Genomic DNA, 22,029 nt, shown 5'->3' with positions numbered 1-22,029 from the left:
AAATCATTTACTAAATGCCATTTATTTCAAAATAAAATGTCAACTTCTTGAGGCGCATTTAGAAACAGACTCTTTCGTTTCGGGGTCCTGACAAAGAAAGTCGCAGACGAACTGCAGCCTTTAGCATCTCTGCTAAACCCCAACAAACACCGAAGCTATATCAAAATAAGCTAAATTAGCGCGTGAACTATGAACTTCAATCACTTCGGTGGATTTTCTAATTGTACAAGCATGATAAAAGACTTGCATTTCTGTGAAGAATGGTGCATATGAAGAGTGTGTGGATTTAGCACTGGACTATTGTTGTTCCTCATGTCAATGATGCCAGTCTGCACTTAAAGAGACCGTCAGCCTTCTGTTGGACTCGCTGAACCTGTCCGAAAAGATTCTGGATTCACAAAAAATATAAGATTATATGCAAAAAGTTGATGAATTCAAACAACAGTGCTGTGAATAATTAAAAGGGGTTACTGCATGAAGTTTCCCATCAGCAGGTGAATGAAGGCTTGTCATTGAGATGCTGTAAGAGGGATTGATAATCAATACAGTGATCAGAGAAGATGGACAAGAAATCCTTTGATATCGTTTTGGACGAAATCAGAAAGGTACCGTTTATATTTACAAAATAATATGGGTTATCTGTTAAGGAAGGAGGGAGTGGTGATCAGTTGGAGTGATTATTATTAATATTAATATCGAATAAGCCACAGTATAACATTAATATTGTCATATTTTCCTTTTTTCTGAAGTGTGTTTTGACAGATCAACGAATCAAAGCTATAGAACAGGTTCATGGGTATTTCTCCAGTGAACAGGTATGTTGACATTGTAACACCAGGGAACAGTAGTTGCAGTATTTTACATCTGCTTACCTGTCAAACTTCCTTCCTCAGGTGATTGACATTTTGAAATACTTCTCCTGGGCAGAGCCCCAGATAAAGGCTGTCAAAGCCTTGCAACATGTAAGAATTCTGCTTCTTTATTTCTTTATCCACTATCTTGTGACACAATTTAACCACCTAACATGTTTTATTTCCTGCAGAAAATGGTTGCAATTCCAACAACAAAGGTTGCAAACATCCTTAATTCTTTCACATTCTCAAAGGACAGAATAATTGTACTGGAACTCATAGCTCTGTAAGTTACACTCTACAGAAATGATTATACGCATCAGCAAATATCCAAACAATTCTAAATGAATCAAGCATTGCAATATGTAATGTTTTTTCTATAGAAATATTTCTGATGCCCAAAACTACCGTCCTGTGGAGGATGCGTTTCGTATTCACCTCTCTGAGAAGAAACGTGCAAGAAGAATCCTAGAGCAGGTAAAACGTACTCGTTCAAGTGGATTTACAAACTTTGCTAAGTTTAGATTGTATTGAATGAATGAGGATTTTAATACAGGCCATGTCTGTAATTTGTTCAGGTGTGTAAAGTGGGATGTAAAGCTCCAGTGGCGATGATTTCATCCTGTGGGATGATCCCAGGGAACCCTTATCCCAAAGGCAAACCCAGTCAGGTCACAGGAACATTCCCTGTGAGTTCCTTTACTTAATAAATGTATTTAAATGCATATCTTTTCATTTAACTATTAAAAATCAATTATGGCTTTTATTGAAACTTTCAAGGGAATTTCTGCCAAAAAGGATGGAGAGGATGCAACCCTGGATGGAAAGGGCATTGCTGCGCGCATACTCGGACCAAGCAAACCGGTATGTTTTACTGGCTAGGTGTTACTGCCCAAACAAATTTATTCTTTGAAAGCTGTTGATGCTTCATTAATGGCCAATAATCAAGTTTTCTTGGATAATGGATAGTTCTCTTTAATATCATATCTTTATTGGCCCTTTTATTGCATATATTTCTATTTTTCCAACAGTCACCATCCACATACAATCCACACAGACCTGTGCCATATCCTATCCCGCCATGTCGTCCACACGCCACCATTGCTCCAAGTAAGACCCTTTTTTCTTCAGATTAGAAAAGAATTATCAAGAATAAGTTGTCTGGGAAATTATCTCCCTAATGGACAAAAGAAATATGGAGTAGACCATGTAAATGCCAGCAGAGTGTCTGTGTACAATGTGGAAGTGGATGCAGAATGTTCTTACCCTCTTCTCTGGATGCTGCTCAGGTGCGTACAACAACGCAGGTCTGGTGTCAGTAGGTGGGGTCATCACTGCCACTGTGCCACCCCCACCCTACCGAGCCACTCTCAATTCGGCAGGTACAATGTGCAGTTGCTGTTGCTAGCACTGTGTGCTGCCTTTAACAGCTGCAACGGCAATGTAAACGCTACCTCACTATGGCATGCTCTAAATCTGCCTGCAGCACCTATAGCATGCTTAAATGCTATAAAACATGTTCATGCTTAAAACTCTCTCCAGGGCATTCTTTACTGATCTAACTGAGCTAATATTGTCATTTCTATTTGCTACGACTGATTATAAGAAGCATAAATTCTAAAATGCATATTACTGTAACTGTGATTTTTCTGGAATCTATGTGTGAAAGCCAAGTTCTGAGTTTTTTTAGTTTTTTTTTTAAACGACACTAGGTTACTCTAAGGCACTTGCAATGGAAGTAACCTACACTAACTTTGAAAGTTAAGAGCACAAATGTGCACAACATTTTTTTTTATAATGAAAAGTAATGTTTTAGACTTAGTAATATGCCTAAATTTAACTTTATAATTTTTCTCGTTATAAAAGGTCCTTATGTGTCTTTGCACAGTTGTGCAAAAGTTACAATTTACCAGCTTTACATGATCATGATAGGAGTTATTGGATATAACTTATTAGTATTATTATCAAGTATTCATATTTTTTACAAACCGAGGGGATGTGGAAATTTTGAACCCAGAACACTTTGCCTGATTGCTTTTATCACAAGGGGGCACTGTGACATATATTGTCAGTCACTGTTTTGAGCATGAATGCTTGCTCTGTTGCATTGCGCATCTTATGGTGCTTCTAGAAGATTGGGACATTTCCTGAATTCTCTCTTGCTTTCTTTCTAATGCGTCTAACACTAATAAACTAAGATGCATGTGGTGCCTGTGTCTAAATTTAATGGGGCTTTCTTCCTTTTAATATTTCATTATGCTTATTGTTTCATATTTCCAGGTTACAGCCGACCTGTCAGTCAACAAAATCCAACCTCCAGCATCTCCGGCACACCTGCTATTTCTCCTCATAGCTCCACCCCATCTACTCCTGTCACTCCCCAGCCTCAGCCTACCACACCAATCACTCCAGTTTTCCCAGGCATGGTCCCATCCCAGAATCCTTTAACCCCCTCCCCTACTCCTGCACCCTCGCCCTCAGTCATCAAAGGGCCTCCTGCCCCAGCTGGCTCTCCCCAAGTTGCCTCTAACTCCAGTGGCCACACTACAACCGTTCCCTCTCCATTCTCTGGCATGCCCCCTTCTGGTAGAAACACCCCTTCAGTCATCAGAAGTCATACCCCATGTGGTACACCCGGGCCAAGTACAAGCATCCCTCCTTCTCCATTCCACAATGCTCCCCGTGCTGAAACGCCTTCCGGTGGCCTCACACCTACTCCCAGAGCGACTGGCGACCCCTTGACTCCTCATGGAGCTGTGGGATTACCCTCAAAGAAGGGTTACCCTCCTTCCTCAGATTCCCAGTCAGCACTTCCGTTCCCTGGCACTACCTCTAGCCAGACACATTCAGTTATCCGTAGTTACACACCCTCAGGAATGTCCTCTCTCACTCCTGGACGCTCTACTCCCATTATGCAAGGTGTTGGAGGATTATCAGTGGTTCCTACTGCTCATAGTCCTAAACCCTCTCCTGGATTGACATCCCAGGCAGCCATGATTAGCCCTGCTTTCTTTAACGAGCAGCATGCCAACTCCATAGCCCGGCATGGTGGAGGTAGTGGAAGCAACAGTCCTGTCCATTCTGCTTTCAAAGGTCCCTCTCGCTCTGGCACCCCTTCTCTTAGCTCTCTAGTAATGCCTAACTCGGCTGTCCTTACCCGACCTGTGGGCATGGCCCATGGTGCTGCCTCGCCACAGTCTTCTTTGCCCAGCACTATAGCCGGACTACACAGTCTCTCCTCTGCTCTGGGCTCTCAGTCTGGAAGCAGCCCTGCTCCGCATTTTTCAGCAATATCTCCTTTTTCCGGAGCCCAGTCTTCCATTTCCTCCCCTACTCCTCCGGTCTCATCTGTGTATTCTGGCCTGGCTCACTCTAGTGCTCCCACTCACTCCCCCTTTGGCCTGGGATTGACCACAGCTCCCTCAGTGTACCAGGGTCTTCCTCCCGGCCCAAACCCTGCCTTCCCAGGGTTTGGAGGCTCGGGGGCCCCTTCAGCAGGTAGTCCGGTGCTGTCCTCGCTAATGGGGCTTCCAGGAGCCTCTTCCTCAGTAGCCACCGTTGCACCTCTCCAGGCAGCAGTCGCAGCGGCCGCCGCAGCAGCAGGAGTCCCCTCCTCTTCTGCTGTGCTTCCTGGATTCGCCTCTGCATTCAGCTCTAACTTCAACCCTGCTCTGGTTGGCCAGGCTGGGTATGTTTTTTCTTCTTCTTCTGTTTAATTACTTTGCATGATCATATGAATTTTATATGATATAGAAACAACTGTTCTAAAACCTTGTGAGCTGCCTACTTAGCCAGCAATATAGGTGCACTATCCAACACAAAGGCTTTTTTAAAACCTAGGAAGCCTAATTACATTTGAGTAAGTTATGTATACATACTGAAAAGTATCAATAACCGTTCAATATAATCACAAATGGACTGTTTTATTCAGAACGTGTGTATTATGGGGTTTCGTCTCAGTTAGGATGCTGCCTTAGAAGGACTATGTAATCAGTAAGGCAGGTCACTGGGTTGGGAACTTGTAATGTCAAACATTTTCCAGGTGATATGCTCTCTGCAAAGTCCAAAGTCTATACTTTCTATTCTTCATATTATCAGAGTGATATGTATTCCTCAAAGAAATTGAAAATCTGTCAAAGTAAACCATAACCACCACTCAAGTATTTTATGGTCATATGGCTGATTAACTCAAAGTTCAGATATAGGGTCTCACATCAACATATAACACGTGAATTAGTGCTGTCAAGGGGTGTTATTGTAGTGAGCACATATGCTATAGCTTTTCTGATTGCACAGTTGACTTTGAATTTGTGAAAATACCTAACAAATTAAATCTTTTTGTGACAGTAAGATAATCAATAGAATTCCATTCTTAATAGCCTTCTGTAATGTTGCTTAATGTGTTATTCAGACTAACTGGAAGTCTTCAGGCCCCTGGAGGTGGAGCTTTCCCAGGGTTGCTGTCTTTCCCGCCAGGGATGCCCAGCTTCTCCACGACAGCATCTCCTGCTGCCCTCTCAGGTCTACACAACTCCGCAATGCAATCTGCGCTTTTGCAGGTAGAGCACACATGCTATTTGTCTGTATCTCTATCTCTCTCTTTCTTTCTCTCTCTTTTTGTCTGTCTGTCTCTCTCTCGGCCTACATTTATCGGAGTCTCCAGACTGCTAATTGAATATTAAAGGGTCACTGGCTATTATTATTATTATGCCTGTTATTATGATTACGAGCAAGATTTTTAGAAGAATTTGCGACTCAATTCAAATGTTTGTTTATTGTATGTGATTGCAGGCTCACTCAGCATCAGCACTGGACAGTTACCCTCCCCAGCCGAATGGATTCACTAACTACCCTGCAGCCGCAGGTTCGAGCTTCCCTCTGCAGCCTGGCCTGCACCCATCACTGGGCTGGCAGTAGAGCGCAATAAGAGGACAGGCATATCGAAAACTATGCGTGGGTGTGTGCGTGTGGTGTGAGTAAACAATGCAGAACATTGTGGACGGTGGTGCTCTGCATGAAATAAACGTGTCTTAAAGGTTTAGTTCACCCAAAAATTTAAATTCTGTCATTAATTACTCACCCTCATGTCGTTTCAAACCCGTAAGACCTTTGTTCATCTTCTGAACACAAATGAAGATATTTTGATGAAAACCGAGAGCTTTCTGTCCCTCCATAGACAGAAACGCAACAACCACTTTCAAGGCCCAGAAAGGGAGTAAAGACATCGTTAAAATTGTCCATGTGACTCCAGTGGTTCAACCTTAATGTTATGAAGTGACGAGAATACTTTTTGTGTGCAAAAAACAAACAAAATAACAACTTTATTGAAGAGTTTCTTCTCTTCTGTGTCAGTCTCCTACGCTGTTGACGTAGTAAACACAGTGCAGGGCTTCCGTCTTCTATGTCAGAATGCCGGCTTTGTATTGGCCAGCTCCTGCGTCAGCATCACACGCATGTGTCGTGGTGCTCTCGTGAACCACGTCGGCCAATTGGCGTCTGCGTTCTGATGTAGAACCCGGAAATGCGTAACATAAACAGCGTAGGAGACTGATAAAGAAAAGAAGAAATTCTTCAATAAAGCTCTTATTTTGTTTGTTTTTTGCACACAAAAAGTATTCTCGTCGCTTCATAACATTAAGGTTGAACCACTGGAGTCACATGGACTATTTTAACGATGTCTTTACTACCTTTCTGGGCCTTGAAAAGTGGTTGTTGCATTTCTGTCTGTGGAGAGACAGAAAGCTCTCGGATTTCATCAAAAATATCTTAATTTGTGTTCCGAAGATGAACAAAGGTCTTACGAGTTTGGAACGACATGAGGGTAATTAATGACAGAATTTTCATTTTTAGGTGAACTAACCCTTTAATGCAAATTAATGTGGCAGCTCTACTCTCCACTAATTTCCTGTAGAAGAGAATCAAATGTCTCAGATCGAGACATAAAACTTGTGGTATAGTGCTCTGCATTAGCAGATCATCATTTTGATTGACTTTTGAGAGCTGGACTATTGTATTTGAAAGGATGAAATGGATACTAAAATTAAGTATTATTTTTGGGGGGTGGGGGGTGTAGAAGTAATTAGGGCTTAACTCTGTTTAAGAATTATGATTATTTTGAAAAAGGCTAAATGTTAATTAAAAATACTAAAATTAATTTTAAATATACACCAGTAGATGAACTGTGAATAGTGTGGGTGTCTAATTTTAGTTTTATTTCCTTGTATCATGAAGTAGTGAGTTTACTGATCTTTTCTTCAGATGTTGGTCAAATACTGTACATGTAAATACCCTTTGAGATTGGGTAAATAAGAGGTTTGCTCTTTGTACTGTTCTGGTTTTTATTTTTCCCCAACTTACCTTGCAGACGTCTCTATAGGAATTGAATAAGTTGCTTTGCAACTCCAAAGTGACTTTAGCGTTACAGATTTTACACTGTTGTGCAATTTTGCTGATATTAAGAGTCAGAACCATGAATTTTGCATGTATACAATATATGTAGATCTCATTTGTTTCCATTATATATTATAAAATATAATAAAGAATATGGTAGGCTTAGATAATCGTTAGTATGTTCTAACAGCAGAATGAAATAAAAGCTCTTTTCTTAGACTTTCTTTGTTGTTTGTCTTTATTCAGAATTGTTTGGTTAGCAGTGGTATATAATGATTTATCACTTGTCAGCTGAGGACTTTCCAGAATGACCATAAACCCACCGTAACTTTTTTAAATGAGATACAAGGCACGTAGTCACTACTGACAAAACCAATTTCAGATAGATTCGGTTCTGCATTCATGTATAAATGTATTCTTAAAAAAATTATCAAGTTAAGCAGTCGGTGTTTAGTTACTAAAAACGTACTATTAGTTACTATTATTTAATCTGAAAAGTGATATTAATTTATCACCAATAATGTGTTGTAAGGAAGTTTGCATTCTATTACTGATTTCTCCTTTTTGAATGTTAGAGAAAACTTGGCTAGGTAAATATTGAGGTCTTTGCTTGTGAACTTATTCAGAGAACTGATATTAAATATTACAGATTATTTTGACATTGATTTGCCCAACCCATACTATTGGCCACATCAGACGTGAAATCACGCATTACTCTTTTCCACGTCATAAATCATGTGAGACTTTTCATTACTAGTTTCCACTCGACCTTTCGTTCCCTTTTCACTTGGATTTATGCAATACTCCTTATGACTAAGTTCCTCCGTGTAAACAATGAATGGAAATCCTATATATAAGTAATACAATGGTAATATTTATATAGTAAATATACTTATAAACGCTTTAGAATGATCTGCATTAAATATGCATTTCAAAAACAATTTAGTCCCATAGTTTAACAGCAATAAATTCTTACACTGATTTACCAACCAGGCTGTTTCATAATTTGCTGATATGGTTTATTGGTTTTGCTTCAAGACAAGTAAAACATTTTCTTTTCTTTTTTTTAAACAGTTGGAAAGTGCATTCAAACGTTTATGGGGGAAACACACTGGCTAAAACGAACGGATGTGCTTTAGAGAAATCAGAATAACCTTCATTAAAAACATCAGCTAGATAACATACAGTGAGTGGTGCCATAAGACCATTAGGGTCTGTAAATGATTTTCTAATTGCATTGCAAGCAAGGCCACACCCATCATGGGAAGTGCTTAGCAGTACAAATACATCTCTGTCACCCACAAAGCCAGTGCTGTCTTCTACACACACTGTGTAGCAACACAACCGCATGGAAATGGAGGCTGAGATGGAACGAGGTGCCCAGAGCAAGCAGAATCTAATCAGTAAGATGATCTCTCTGTTTTTTCTGTCCTTGAACTGTAGACTTTAACATGTAACATGCTGAGAATATTATACAGTAATATAGCAACCGTCTTAACTAAAACTACAACAGCACTTTAGTGTGGTTTACTGTTAACTGAGTTAGTGTTCCTTAACTATCATCTGTTAGGTTTATATAATTTGCATGATTTGCAATTGCAAAGCAGTCAATTTTCCACACCGGTTCACAACTGTTCCTGCATGAGGGAAGAGAAAGAAAGAAATATACATTACAATGTAGACTACTGTTGTACTTAGTTGTAGTTTTAGTATTCCTAGTCAGATATTGTTTAGATATAATTACCAGGAACTGACAAGAAAGGTTAATGGTATTACACACAAAAAGTGTGTAACAATCTAGGGAAGCTAACAGAGTAGTAACCGCAGGACTATTTAAATGATTCTCAATATAGGTGAAAAAGAGAAGGTGACAGTCAGAGAACCTTTCAGCATTTTGAGGTTTTGGAGTTGGCCCATTATTTTTTGAATAATCACATCAGATTAAGAGTGGAGAAAGTGTATTTGAGAGTGTATCATAGTTTCATGATTTCTTCTTTTAAGTGAATAAATTGCTCTAAGCATTTCGACACAAAATAGTCTATGACTCTTGACTGTATTATACAGTAATCAGTACAGTGAGTCATTATCATTAACACTGCATGTGAACTTAAGTCAATTGTGACAATGTACGCACGCGTGTTCATTTTTCTCTTAAATTAGTATGATAGACCGCATAAAACATGGCCTTGGTAGCAAATTGTTGGGTGTGTAGAGTGAGTGGAAAAATTAGTGTAGCCTTATCCATCACATTTACATTTACATATATGATAAGTAATGAGAGGGTGTGTGGGCCAATGTTCACCCACTCATAGGGCCACCAAGTATCGATTTATGATGATGAGGGTCTCCCAGGTGACACATTTATCTGAGCTACTTTTGATCCAGTGAGGGTCCGATAATGAATGTATTGGTGTAAAGTGCTTTTACTCAGGGTTAAGGGTAAAATGATAAGATGTGGTTCATGGTTTGAGTGTCATTGATAAGTTGCTAGCACCTCCGCAAACAAAACCATCTAAATAAATTGCTCATTTTAAGTTTTGTAGTAATACACTTTGAATTTGACTTCTTATTTAACTTCATGTTAGTCATGTGCTGTTTGTGATAATGACAGTTTTCTGTTGTTCCAGGTGAAAATAATGGGGGTTTGGGTTGCTGTGGGTGGATCCTTGTGATTATCTCTGCATTTTTCAGCATCTTAATATTTCCAATCAGCGTTTTCATAAGCATTAAGGTATGAACCACAATATAACAGAGAAAACAGATCATCTTGAAAAGTATTTATTACTATTACTAGGCTCTCTGGAACCAGTGTTGTTCATGGAGGTTTGAGGTTTAGTGTCACTGTCATTGACACTTGATTCTCGGCTGGTTTTGTACTGGTTTCATGACTCTTGTATCATACAACTTCTTTTTCTTCTCAAATAATAAAATTAATGTATTAAATAAAATTTCACATTTCAAAATTTCAACTCGTATCGGTATTTCACTTATTTATACTATAATTTTAATAATTAATCTTATAAAATAAGATAACTAAACACTTTCCTGATATATAAGTCTTGTATTATAGCAGGAAGCAGATGCCTGAACGTGTTGTTCAAATGTTTTATAACCCACTTTATGTTTCGTTACTGTTTTATAGATTGTGAAAGAGTATGAGCGTGCTGTCATATTTAGACTGGGGCGGATAACAGATCGAAAAGCCAAAGGACCAGGTAAAAAAGAATGTTACCTTCTTTAGTCTCTCAGCTAAGCAAATGCTGGAGTAACACCAGCTTTTAATATTTGCCTTGGACGTTCCTCTTATATGTGACCCTGGACCACAAAATCAGTCTTATGTGTATTTTTTTTTAAATTGAGATTTATACATCATCTGAAAGCTGAATACATAATCTTTCCATTGATATTAGGTTTGTTAGGATATGACAACATTTGGCCAAGATACAACTATTTGAAAATCTGGAAACTGAGGGTGCAGAAAAATCGAAATATTGAGAAAATCGCCTTTAAAGTTGTCCATTTCTATAGGCGATTGTGCTGCATCCACTCACAAAAATATATTTTTTATATATTTAAGGTGGGAAATTTACTAAATATCTTCATGGATCATGATCTTTACTTAATATCCTGATGATTTTTGGCATAAAAGAAAAATCGATAATTTTTACCCATACAATGTTTTGTTGGCTATTGCCACAAATATACCCGTGCTACTTAAGACTGGTTTTGTGATCCAGGGTCACATATGCACATATTTCAATTGTTTACACCAGCTGAGGACTTTTACAGAACTTAAAAATTAATGACGACAAGCTCAAACTCCTGTACAAGGAGTCAGTTTAGGACAAATAATGAATCAATGTGTATAACACTAACACAGATCATATAACAAATATAATTTAAAAATGTCACTTGTGTTTAGGAATCTTCTTTATTATCCCCTGCACGGACTCTTTTGTCAAAGTGGATCTGAGAACCATTTCGTTTGACATCCCTCCCCAAGAGGTAAAGTAAAAATAGATAGGCTACGCAATAAACGAGAAGTTAATATTGAGTAGCCTAACTTACATTTAACAAACAAAATTGCCTATTAATTTGTCTATTTTAGCTCCACCAACAAAAATAGTTCCAATCGAAGTAAAAGCGGACATACAGTAACTGCTATGTCTTCTAGCTTCTGAATGAATCAGTGTTTCAAATGAATTGTTTCCGTGAATGATTCAATGACTCACTCATAAGGAAAGCCACATGAAACTGTGTTTTTGAACGCAAAGTTTAAGGCTGAATTCGGAATATTAGCATAATATTTTTACTATTTGTGCTATACCCTATGGGAAACATTTTAATAGAAGTATGCAATTTTGAATACAGCCTAAGTGAATGACTGACTTACTAATGAAGATGTCCCTTGTTTTATTCCTGAATGAATCAATGTTTTTGAACAATAGTTTGAAAGACTACATGACTCAATCAATTGTTTGACAGCCTAATGTTTAATACAAAATGTAGCCTACATTTATCAGTTTAAGACTCACACTTAGTATTTACGTAAGCATTTGTGACCCTGGACAGCTAACAATACATTTTATGGGTCAAAATGATCGATTTTTATTTTATGCCAAAAATCATCAGGATATTAAGTAAAGATCATGTTCCATGAAGATATTTAGTAAATTTCCTACCATAAATATATCAAAAAAAATGTTTTTGTGAGTGGATGCAGCAAAATCGCTAACATAAATGGACAACTTTAAAGGCGATTTTCTCAATATTTAGATTTTTTTGCTCCCTCAGATTCAAGATTTTCAAATAGTTGTATCTCGTCCAAACATTGTCCTATCCTAACAAACAATACATCAATGGAAAGTGTGTTTATTCAGATTTCAGATGATACATAAATCTCAATTTTAAAAAATTGACCCTTATGACTGGTTTTGTGATCCAGGCCAGGGTCACATTTATCGTACTAAGTTTCCACATTTTCATGTTTGTTTGCATTTAGATATTGACCAAAGACTCAGTGACAATATCTGTGGATGGCGTTGTGTACTTCCGTGTAAGTGACCCTGTTGCCTCAGTGGCAAACGTGTCCAATGCGGATTACTCCACCCGCCTACTGGCCCAGACCACCTTGAGGAACGTCCTGGGGACCAAGAACCTGGCTGAGGTCCTTTCTGACCGAGAAAGCATCTCCCACAGTATGCAGGTGTGCTTGAGAAAAAGAGACAATGGTGCCCACAATTATAATTGCAGTTTGTCCAACAATTCTTCTCCCTTCCACAGGCGACTCTAGATGAGGCCACAGATTCGTGGGGTATCAAGGTGGAGCGGGTGGAGATTAAAGATGTTAAACTACCACAGCAGCTGCAGAGAGCTATGGCGGCCGAGGCCGAAGCAGCCCGTGAGGCCAGAGCAAAAGTGAGCAATACAGCAAAACCTTCCTAATGTACCCTAATGTATTTTAATGGTAAAAAACATGGCGACATGCCACATTTGGTTTCTGTGTGCATTGGCTCTGTATGTGATGCCCTCACCTTAATTCTATTTTGTGATAATGCAGGTCATTTCAGCAGAGGGAGAGATGAATGCATCCAGGGCTCTGAAGGAGGCGTCTCTGGTGATCGCTGAGTCTCCATCCGGACTTCAGCTCAGATATCTCCAAACTCTCAGCACCATCGCAGCTGAGAAGAACTCCACCATCATCTTCCCTCTGCCCATCGACATCATCAACCACTTCATAAAGAAATGATCGCTGAATATTCACAAAGTGTACAGATGTTTGCCAGTCATTTATTAAGAAGTTTTACAGTATTTTCTTATGTTTCATGTTTTACACATATTTCAGTTTATTTAATGTTGTAGGAGTGATGTCATATACAGTATATAACCAGAAAATAGACGCAAATTAAGGTTTACAAATGACTTTATTTAAAAAAATACAATGTCATATTTCAGAAAGTATATCAAAGTGTTATGCATCTTTCAAATGTCAATTTTATATTGTTATAGAAGTATGCATGAAATTAAATATAATCTACAGTAAAAACTGAATTTCTTTACTCATTTTTTCCAAATGGTATTCTTCAAGCTGTTCCTCATCATAAAGAATCATTCATTTAGGAGAAGAAGAAACCAATAACGTCCTTCGCACATTCAGATCAGAGTTCTTAGTCCCAGAGTTGTAACCTCTCCATTCACGTAATTATATCCTAACGTTCCACTAGAGGACACTATTGTCATGTCAAAGACTTCCCGGTGTCCATGTCATGGTGGAATTTCAAAGATTTCTGTGTGGTTTTCCATGCTCTCCTGTGTCAGTATCATGGATTCTTCATACACATCCAGACGGAGACAAAGTATAACACTAAAGGGAAGATTTACAGTATAAGTTACATTTCAAAATATAATCTGTGACAATTTTAAATAGAATTAAACGGATAATAATATCAACATTGGAAATGATTTGCTATGCACTTAAAAATTAAGGCCTTGCATTAGATTCTGTTACACTATGGCCTCAGAAAGCTTGATATATAACAGAGTTTACATTTTTGGCTGAACTATTTCTTGAATAAAAACAGGATAATGGAGGATATAGCGGTGGGACACTCACCAGATCAGGGTGGCTGGTATGACAGTGAGGCCTGCAGCCAGCAGGAAACTAAACCCGGAAAACCAGGACAGTGTTGTTGCATAGATACTGCTGAACATTGTAAATGAAACGCCAACACTCAACATCTCCACAAAGGCTATACACGCAAACATGGCACCTGTACACAAACACACAGGCACAAGAAACAACCTTACACAGCCATCAATAATTCAGAGTTCATGTGAATTGGGAATGTCCTACTTTTTTTCTTTTTTTTTGCAACATGATTTTTAATGATGAAAAAAGTTATTCTATTATGTTGTACACTATTAAGTTTCTTACCTTGCTCAGATCCAGACACTATTTTGGACATCATGGATCGCAGGACAGGAGTCGGCATGATGGACAGCAGCAAAGGCAGCCGCACTGCAATGAATAAAACATACACCATTGTTTCACCTGAAAATAGTCCATCCATCCATTAGAAACTCCATCAATGTCCAAACTCAGTCTTACCCAGGAACATGAGCAAGGTAGACTTTGCAAACGCTGCCATGATGAGGCCGGCTGCCACAGACATCAAACCCAGTAGGATGATGTAGGCATCAGGCACACAGCGGGACAGTAGAGCCACACCGGCAAAACTCACCAGATAGATAGCAGTGGAGATAGCTGAGCCATAACCCACAAACACCTCACTCCAGCACAGAGGAGTGTTCAGTTCATACAAGATGAAGATGGACATGCCACCCTGCAGAGCTACCTGTGAGGGACACACACACACAAAAAGTACATTACTTTTATTTTTGCAAATACACTACCTTTCAAAAGTTTGGGATGGGTTGGAATTTTAAAAATGTTTCTGAAAGAAGTTTCTCATCAAGAGATTTGATCAAAAATACAGTAACACAGTTGTATTATGAAATATTACTACATTTTAAAATAACTGTTTTAATATATTTGAAAATGATTCCTGTGATGGTAAAGCTGAATTTTCAGCATCATTACTGTAGTCTTCAGTGACACATGATCCTTCAGAAATCATTCTAATATGCTGATTTGCTGATCAAGAAAGGATTCTTGTTATAATCATTGCTGAAAATGTATGATTATAAATTTCTTTGCCACTTTTGATTAATGTAATGCATTTTTGCTGAATAAAAGTATAAATGTCTCTCTCTTAAAAATATAAATAAATGTGTAATTACCCTTTTATTATTTTTTTAGTTTTACTCTGAAGCTGAAACGGGTCAATTGTATCATATGACTTCAGACAGCTTATAGTATAACCTGTCAATATAACCTGATAATTATTTTTGCAGTTCTGTTTTTTTGCCACTACACTGTAAAAAAAAAAAAGGGAAAAAAAACGTTTTTTGTTTTTTTTTAAGTACCATCAACTTGCCTATATAAATCAGTTCAACTTAAACTACATTAAACTGACTTAAAAATTAATTGAATCTTTTATAATCTATATAAAAAGATGAAAATTGCTTGACTTATTTTGTTGAGTTAAAGGTCCCATTGCATGGATTATTTTATTATTTTAGAATGTTTCCTGGGGTGCCCTTATAATGTTAGTATGTTTTTTAGATCAAAAGTTGTTATAATTTAGAAATAAAAGGCATATTTCCTAGCCTGATTTTAGCCTCTGATTTGAACACTCTGTTTGAAGGGGTGTGTCTGCTGTGAGACTTCAGTGTAAACGCCCACTGCTGTGATTGGCTGACATGCTTGCATATGAAATATCTAGCATTACATGTGGAACTCTCTCGAAAACTTTTACTATTACAGCTATTATACGTTTTTACTATTACAGCTATCGGGATTAACGAATCGTGAGAATTAAAAAAAAATATTTAGATCTATTCCCATCACATAAAAGGTTGCAGTGATGAGCATTGAGCAGATGACAGCCTGTTGATCGCGTGAATGAAGATCTTATCATTGCAACGCAGTTTCTGTACTCCCATTAATGCTTTCACCAATGCAAACATGAGGTAAGTACAGTAAGAGCTTCGTTGTGCAGTGTAACAGCGTCATTGATTTCATAACGAGTTTTGGCAAGTGTCCAGATAAGCTCGTGCTGTGTGATTGACAGCTTGGGGGCGATTGCGAAAGGGATTGTTATTTGATCGCTTTCTGTATATATATTAATCACAGTTTAAAGGGATACTTCACCTCTGGAAAGATGAATGTGTATTTAAAATAGGTCATTTATGTAGAAGAAATGTGAAATTATTTTTGCATTTGGAGCTTTCTAGACTGAGAAAAGCCAGAAAATGTATTTTTGGCTTATGTGGATGAAAGACAACAACTCCCAGAATGCACTTGCTTCGCTGCGCTAGGAGGCCACTCCCAAGCCACGCCTACCGGTTAGAGAGCACAGTTGAAAACAACAAGGTTAGGCTACTAGTGAGACTCCGTGACGAGTTTGCCCGGGATTTCGAGATCGCCCAAAATGTCCAGGATTCGGCTTTTGCGTTCTACAGTCGCCATTCATTATGTTTACTGTGGCGAGCAGGACGAGGCTGAGGGCCGCGGGAGAACGGCGCGAGGCCGGTGGTGTGATTACTGAGATGCACCGGTCTCGTATCGCTCACGGAGGAGCGGGAATTTTCTTAACAATATTAAAACGCACATCAACCGATCACTTGTTTAGCGTTCATGTAAACACTACATTCAGATTCACCAATCGGAATAAATTCAGTTAGATTGAAACAAAAGGTGTGCATGTAAACAATGAATGGCGACTGCAGAAAGCAAAAGCCGAATCCCGGACATTTTGGACGATCTCGACGGCCGGACATGTCCGGGAAAAAGAGGATGGTAACCCCTACTACTCAGCTTTCTCCACAGAGCAAGAGCCTGCTAGCTTAGCTTCCAAAGAAAGACGGCTGATACTATGTGTACATTCTGTGATTGAGATCCCACCTCCTATGGGCGGGTTGAACACATGCGGGACAGCCCCTCCTACTGGCTGTAGTCTTTAGCCTCTGGCCAAAAAATCCTCCGATGACGCAAAAATCGTCATTTTGCGTCATCGGAGGATTTTTTCCAGACAAAAAATACACAAATCTCTCATCTCAGGGGGATATGAGGGTGGGAAGCACGGTAATTCGAAAATACTACAGGTTTTCTACTAATACAAAGCTTAATGCTAAATCCTGAAGTATCCCTTTAAGTAAGATTATTTTCATCCTACTAAGAGAAACGACGTGAAGTTGATCGTTTAGTCACTGTCTTGATTTACTGATGCATAAACAGTATTGAACGACTTTGAGAGAAAGATTATCTGTCTGAACTTAAACAATTACACATCAGAAATTCACATAACCCACTGGTTCTTCAGAGGCTCCGATGAAAGAACTAAAAAAATACTTTTGTGTTCATTTGTACATCCAAACACTGAGCAACTGCCATGCTTCGCTCGTTTGCAAGCCATGATGTCTCTCGAGGAAAAACCAATATCGCACTCGCACAGCTCATTTTCTCATGGGCAGGCCAAATTATCTTTGCGGGCAAAGAAGAGAAAGGGGAGGTAAGTGACGACATAAGTGGAAGATTCTAGATTCGCCCGTCTGAGCTTTCATTTTCTCAAAAATACCCAGGGCTTACACCCATCAAAACGTCTAGCCACTGGGGGACCATAGGCAGGCTAGGGAAACTCATATTAAGGTTAAAAAACCTCATAAAGTGAAATTTTCATGCAATGGGACCTTTAAAGCAATGTAAAAACATATGTTGTCATAACTTATTGATCATAATCTTTTTACAGTGTAGAGGCACAAAGCGTACACACTTCATTCTTATGATGTACCTCCAACTGATGGAGCTTGTGAAAAAGGTCAGAATTATCATAATCACCCTGAAAAAGGCAAAAGCAGCAAGCATGAGCAACAGCACAACGTTCCTTCTCCGTTTGGAGGCCGCAAAGAGCAGGTAGACGCCCTGCAGACGGGCAGTAAGAGCCTGAGACTGTCGCAGCCGAGGGGCTTCTGAAGCTGAGCGGCTGGACGTAGACAGAATGGGATTCGGAAGAACCAGGGACTCCTTCAAGAACACCAGCACATAGAGGAGGTTTACCAGATGCATAAACGCAGCGGTAAGGAAGGGCCAAGTGAAGCCAGCTGCTTCAATGTAGAATCCAGTACATAGAGAAGCTAAGCCAGACAAAACCCCTAAAATCATGTCCAGTCTAGCCATTCGGACAGTCTTCTGTCCTTCTGGATCTTCTCCGCAGAGATCGGCCACATAGGCGAAACATCCGCCGATCAGAGTGGTGGGTCCGCCCATCAGGCCTGTCAGGAAGGAGGCAGCTAGCAGGTAATTGAGGTTGAAGGTGAATCTACTGACCAAAACGTAGCTCAGCGAAAACAGAGTGTCGCCCACCAGTGGAGGAACGATGGCAACTTTACGCCCGCAGTAGTCGCTGTACGAGACCAGGAGCAGCGCGGATATGAGACTGGGAACGAGGAAGCACAGTTCACTCTTGAGGAGGAAAAGAGACGTCTCCTTCTGCACTGCCTGAGAGAGGAGAGAAAAACTGGAGGTTCAAATGTTTATCACCCACAAATTCTGCCTATATGCCTGTAAAGCTTAGCTGATTGACTAGTTAGTTAGAAAGAGAAGTAGGGAGTGAAAGTGAACTAGAAATAGGATAATGGTATTTCAAATGTATCAAATGACAAGCAGATCCACAACAAAGGCTTGTGAACTGAAAGGGAATTTTCTCACACACACACAACATGAGCTCAACTTTACCTAATATAACCGGTTCTCTAGAACTCCTTTATTGAGATGAACATCAATGTAAACTTTACAGGTGACGCAGCAACCAGTTTAGTGTCTGAATGCACTAAATAAACAAAATGAATGTCAAACCTGATTTTGTATCAAAGGTTTTCATCTGTCTTTCTCTGAATTTAAGTATTTAATTTTTTCTAGTTTTTAAAAAATAAATATATTAAATTAGCATTAAATTGTTCATTGTGACTAGTATTTTGTCAAGTATTTTTTCATGATTTGTTTTTAAATATTGAAGGTTAAAATTTTGGGCTTGGACCAGAGGTTTTTTTAAAGTATTATTTATGTACTATTAAAGTTTTTATTTTATATTCAGTGTTAGTGATTTTGTTATGGCTTTTGTCTTTTTATTTATTTCATTTTTTTAAATATAAATATTTAGGATTTAATACAGTTTTAATTCAGTATTTGTGCTTCTATACTTTAGATTATTTCTCCATAAGATTATTTCCGTTAGTCAACATTTCTCATTTTCATTTAGTTTAAGTTTTTCACCTAATATTTATCCTTCATTTTATTCTAGCTTCATTATACCCAGATATTTTAATTTCCCCTATATGATCAATTAATGCATCTTTTCTAGAAACGTAAAAAATGATATCCATAATTTCAATTAAACAGATATTAAATCAATATGCAAGTAAATAAAAAACAAATAATTGCTGTCCTTACAGCTGTCATTGCCATAACACAAAGCATTTTAGATAAATTTTCCAATAACTTTTCCATAAAGTAGCTTGGCATATCAAGCATATGAATATTCATTCATTTTTATACATTTACAAGTTATGGATTATTTGACTGGTAGACTAACTACAAAATATCATTACCATTAGACTCAAATCTTCACTGAACATGTGATAAATGCATTAACATAGATAAAAACCATTAAAAGAAGAATAAAGAAGAGAAGATTAAGAGATTAAAAATAGAATTCAGAAGTGGTCATAATTGAATCATGAAAAGAATCATGTCTCTGTGACGGCTGTGACGGCACACCTGGTGAATGGTGACATAGCTGTGGTTGTTTGAACAGTGAGACAGACTCTCTGCAGGGTAGATTGTTCCGCTCAGCTCAAACCACAGCCTACGGTACACATACTGCTGGAGCAGAGGGTAGATCATAAACATGGCAAACGCATACATGCCAATGGCCGGCTCGATCAGGGACACACGACCCATCCCACTTCCTGCTCTATATCAGGGAAAAGGAACAGGAGAGATGTTTGAGAAGACATAAAACAGTGACTTAACTAATGACAAAAAATGAGTTCAATCATCTATTGTGAATAATAAAAGTCTCTTGGTTAAAGTGATAAACAGACAGACAGCCTGCTTTGTTATTGACATCAATGGAGAAGAACCTTTAACATCCATAGAAAACTAAAAATGGAACCAAAAATAGTTATTCTATGGCATCGCTGCAAAAGCATCCTTTTGGAACCTTTATTTTTTAAGAGTAGATAGATAGAGCTGGTGGTTCTTACCTGTAAATTATAATGGGAGAAATATTTCCATATTTAAAGCATGTTTGTCTTTGCCTTCAAATCCACTTGAAAAGTCAGAGTGCACAGCGAACAGAAAGATCCCATCATGTTATTCACTGATCTTATTATTCATTTGGGACTTTAAAACCTGTAAGACAAAGACTTCCACTCCTTACGTTTGTTTGTCAAGACTACAAATCCTCAAAGGAACACACACCCTCAGAACACGTATGTGTGTTTGTGTAGCAGAAAGAAGGGAGGAGTGGAAACCAATAAGAAAGATGGTAGGCCTATATAAGATTATATCTTACATATATGATGCATTTGGCCATTTCAGTCACGTTTAAAAATGTTAGAATGTCTTTGCATTAGATGCAAACAACAAATAAAAAACAAAATAAAAAAAACAAGTGCCATTTATTTTAATGAAACATCGCACGCACGCTTTTTAGTGAGCTAAAACATCAGAAAAATAAGTGAAGTTAGTTTAAGTTTGTTTGCAGTTTCAGAATTAATGCAAAGACGTTTACACACACACACGTTTTAGTGCTTTTAAGACTTCGCTTAACCTCGGGTTATCGTCGTTTTAATCAAACATTTTAACCCGGGATAATGGAACGTTTCATAACCGTTTTCAGCAACCGACAAATAGCGTGTCTCTTATTCAAGTCAACTAGACAGTCACGAAACAGAGTGTAGCCTACATTGTATCATCGTTTTGGAGGGAAAATATCAAATGGTGACAGAAAACGCCTCAAATAGAGACCGTTACATTCTATGTAAAATAAAATAAAAATAACTAAAATAAAATTGATAGTGTAGGCCTAGTCGCCAATATATAATGTGAGGATGCGCGCTGACTGAGCAATGATAAACATGCGTGCGGAATTTATCCGATAGCCTACCAATCAAGAACACTTGCACCCAGGCCCGGCTCTATATAAAAAGTTACTAATATAATACAAAATATATACCAAACATATTAAAAATGAAGAAAACACAAACAAACGCAACAATAACAAACAAACAACCCTAACAATTGCCTTAAATTTATGTTATTAAAACTATATCTAAAGCATTAAAGACCAACCTTTGCAAGAAAGGTTGCAATTTGCAAGAAAATGTAGCTAAGAAAACTGAAAATGTGAAAAAATTTGAAAAAATTTCTAAGAAAATGAGAATTGTAAGAAAATGTATAATAAATGTATATTTATATATTTAAAAACTATAGGCTATATATCACACACTGTTAATGTATTCACCTTGAAACCAACGCCCAGAAATTTGTTTCCTGAATTCACAAAATAAAGGCCAATTAGTACATATGAGCCACACCCAAAAATATATCAGCCTACATCTCCACAACCATTAAATGAATAAAAAATTATACCAACTTAAATTCTAAACTTTTGCAAATCCAATTTTACAGAGTTGTAGCCTAAAGAATATACACCATACTAAAATAAAAGTAGCAATACCTAAATAAAATACTTAAATAAAAGTACCAATGACTCCATTACAAGTTGCCAACCCCAAAACCACTTGAGTAAAGAGTAGGCTAGGCCTATCTGATTTGAACAGTAAATATTTTACTCATACTGAATATAGGCTCAAAGATGCACTAGTTCTCAACACTTAAGAGACATGCCAGTGAAAAACAAGAAACAGTTGATTTGTGAGGAGAGCAATCACATGCTGAATTTTCTAAAATCGAAATAAAACTGAACACCATATGTGGCGAGCAGGACGAGGCCGAGGGCCGTGAGAGAGTGGCGTGAGGCAGGTGGCGTGATTAATGATGAGCGACGTCCGCGTGATGCACCGGTCTCGTATCTCTCACGGAGGAGCGGAAGCATAAAGGAGGAGCGAAGACAGTGGAGATCGAGAGAGGCCAGGCCTGGAT

At 38.3% G+C, this 22,029-nt stretch overlaps 4 protein-coding genes across 5 annotated transcripts in view; 3 read left to right on the top strand and 1 right to left on the bottom strand.

The window, feature by feature from the left end:
* Positions 1–22,029, top strand: part of hephl1b (hephaestin-like 1b) — a 210,909-nt gene that overhangs the window by 57,958 nt on the left and 130,922 nt on the right. The gene's annotated exons all lie outside the window — the stretch shown is intronic.
* On the top strand, positions 67–7,460 carry proser1 (proline and serine rich 1). Of its 2 annotated transcripts, XM_082157368.1 has the most exons (12): positions 67–605; positions 750–815; positions 894–962; positions 1,043–1,137; positions 1,235–1,328; positions 1,430–1,540; positions 1,632–1,715; positions 1,883–1,961; positions 2,141–2,233; positions 3,132–4,539; positions 5,263–5,410; positions 5,643–7,460. In XM_082157368.1, exons 1-12 carry the CDS (start codon positions 561–563, stop codon positions 5,766–5,768), a joined length of 2,418 nt encoding a protein of 805 aa, XP_082013494.1. In that variant the 5' UTR covers positions 67–560; the 3' UTR covers positions 5,769–7,460. The 2 variants fall into 2 exon arrangements, with proteins under 2 accessions (XP_082013494.1, XP_082013495.1); XM_082157369.1 differs by lacking the exon at positions 2,141–2,233.
* stoml3b (stomatin (EPB72)-like 3b) lies at positions 8,400–13,287 on the top strand. Its single transcript, XM_082157380.1, has 7 exons — positions 8,400–8,644; positions 9,869–9,972; positions 10,384–10,456; positions 11,164–11,246; positions 12,244–12,447; positions 12,525–12,659; positions 12,802–13,287. Exons 1-7 carry the CDS (start codon positions 8,590–8,592, stop codon positions 12,988–12,990), a joined length of 843 nt encoding a protein of 280 aa, XP_082013506.1. The 5' UTR covers positions 8,400–8,589; the 3' UTR covers positions 12,991–13,287.
* Positions 13,067–20,304, bottom strand: slc46a3 (solute carrier family 46 member 3). The gene is made up of 7 exons (XM_082157376.1): positions 20,127–20,304; positions 19,639–19,834; positions 17,701–18,360; positions 14,350–14,596; positions 14,176–14,259; positions 13,855–14,011; positions 13,067–13,605 (listed from the first exon to the last, which is right to left on the bottom strand). Exons 2-7 carry the CDS (start codon positions 19,819–19,821, stop codon positions 13,506–13,508), a joined length of 1,431 nt encoding a protein of 476 aa, XP_082013502.1. The 5' UTR covers positions 19,822–19,834; positions 20,127–20,304; the 3' UTR covers positions 13,067–13,505.

This window comes from Leuciscus leuciscus (genome assembly GCF_965113295.1).
Source record: "Leuciscus leuciscus genome assembly, chromosome: 24".
NCBI classification, from domain to species: domain Eukaryota; kingdom Metazoa; phylum Chordata; class Actinopteri; order Cypriniformes; family Leuciscidae; genus Leuciscus; species Leuciscus leuciscus.
Note: the sequence above shows the minus strand (reverse complement) of the source record. Positions and strands in the feature narration are given on the sequence as shown.

Coding starts and splice junctions, on each gene's coding strand:
- proser1 (XM_082157368.1), top strand. CDS start 561: ATGGACAAGAAATCCTTTGATATCGTTTTGGACGAAATCAGAAAG. Junction 1,962..2,140: donor ACACGCCACCATTGCTCCAA/GTAAGACCCTTT, acceptor GATGCTGCTCAG/GTGCGTACAACAACGCAGGT. Junction 4,540..5,262: donor GCTCTGGTTGGCCAGGCTGG/GTATGTTTTTTC, acceptor TGTGTTATTCAG/ACTAACTGGAAGTCTTCAGG.
- stoml3b (XM_082157380.1), top strand. CDS start 8,590: ATGGAAATGGAGGCTGAGATGGAACGAGGTGCCCAGAGCAAGCAGAAT. Junction 11,247..12,243: donor TTGACATCCCTCCCCAAGAG/GTAAAGTAAAAA, acceptor GTTTGCATTTAG/ATATTGACCAAAGACTCAGT. Junction 12,660..12,801: donor CCCGTGAGGCCAGAGCAAAA/GTGAGCAATACA, acceptor GTGATAATGCAG/GTCATTTCAGCAGAGGGAGA.
- slc46a3 (XM_082157376.1), bottom strand. CDS start 19,821: ATGGGTCGTGTGTCCCTGATCGAGCCGGCCATTGGCATGTATGCGTTT. Junction 14,597..17,700: donor CTGCTTTTGCCTTTTTCAGG/GTGATTATGATA, acceptor TGTCCCTCACAG/GTAGCTCTGCAGGGTGGCAT. Junction 14,260..14,349: donor TACCTTGCTCATGTTCCTGG/GTAAGACTGAGT, acceptor TATTCATTGCAG/TGCGGCTGCCTTTGCTGCTG.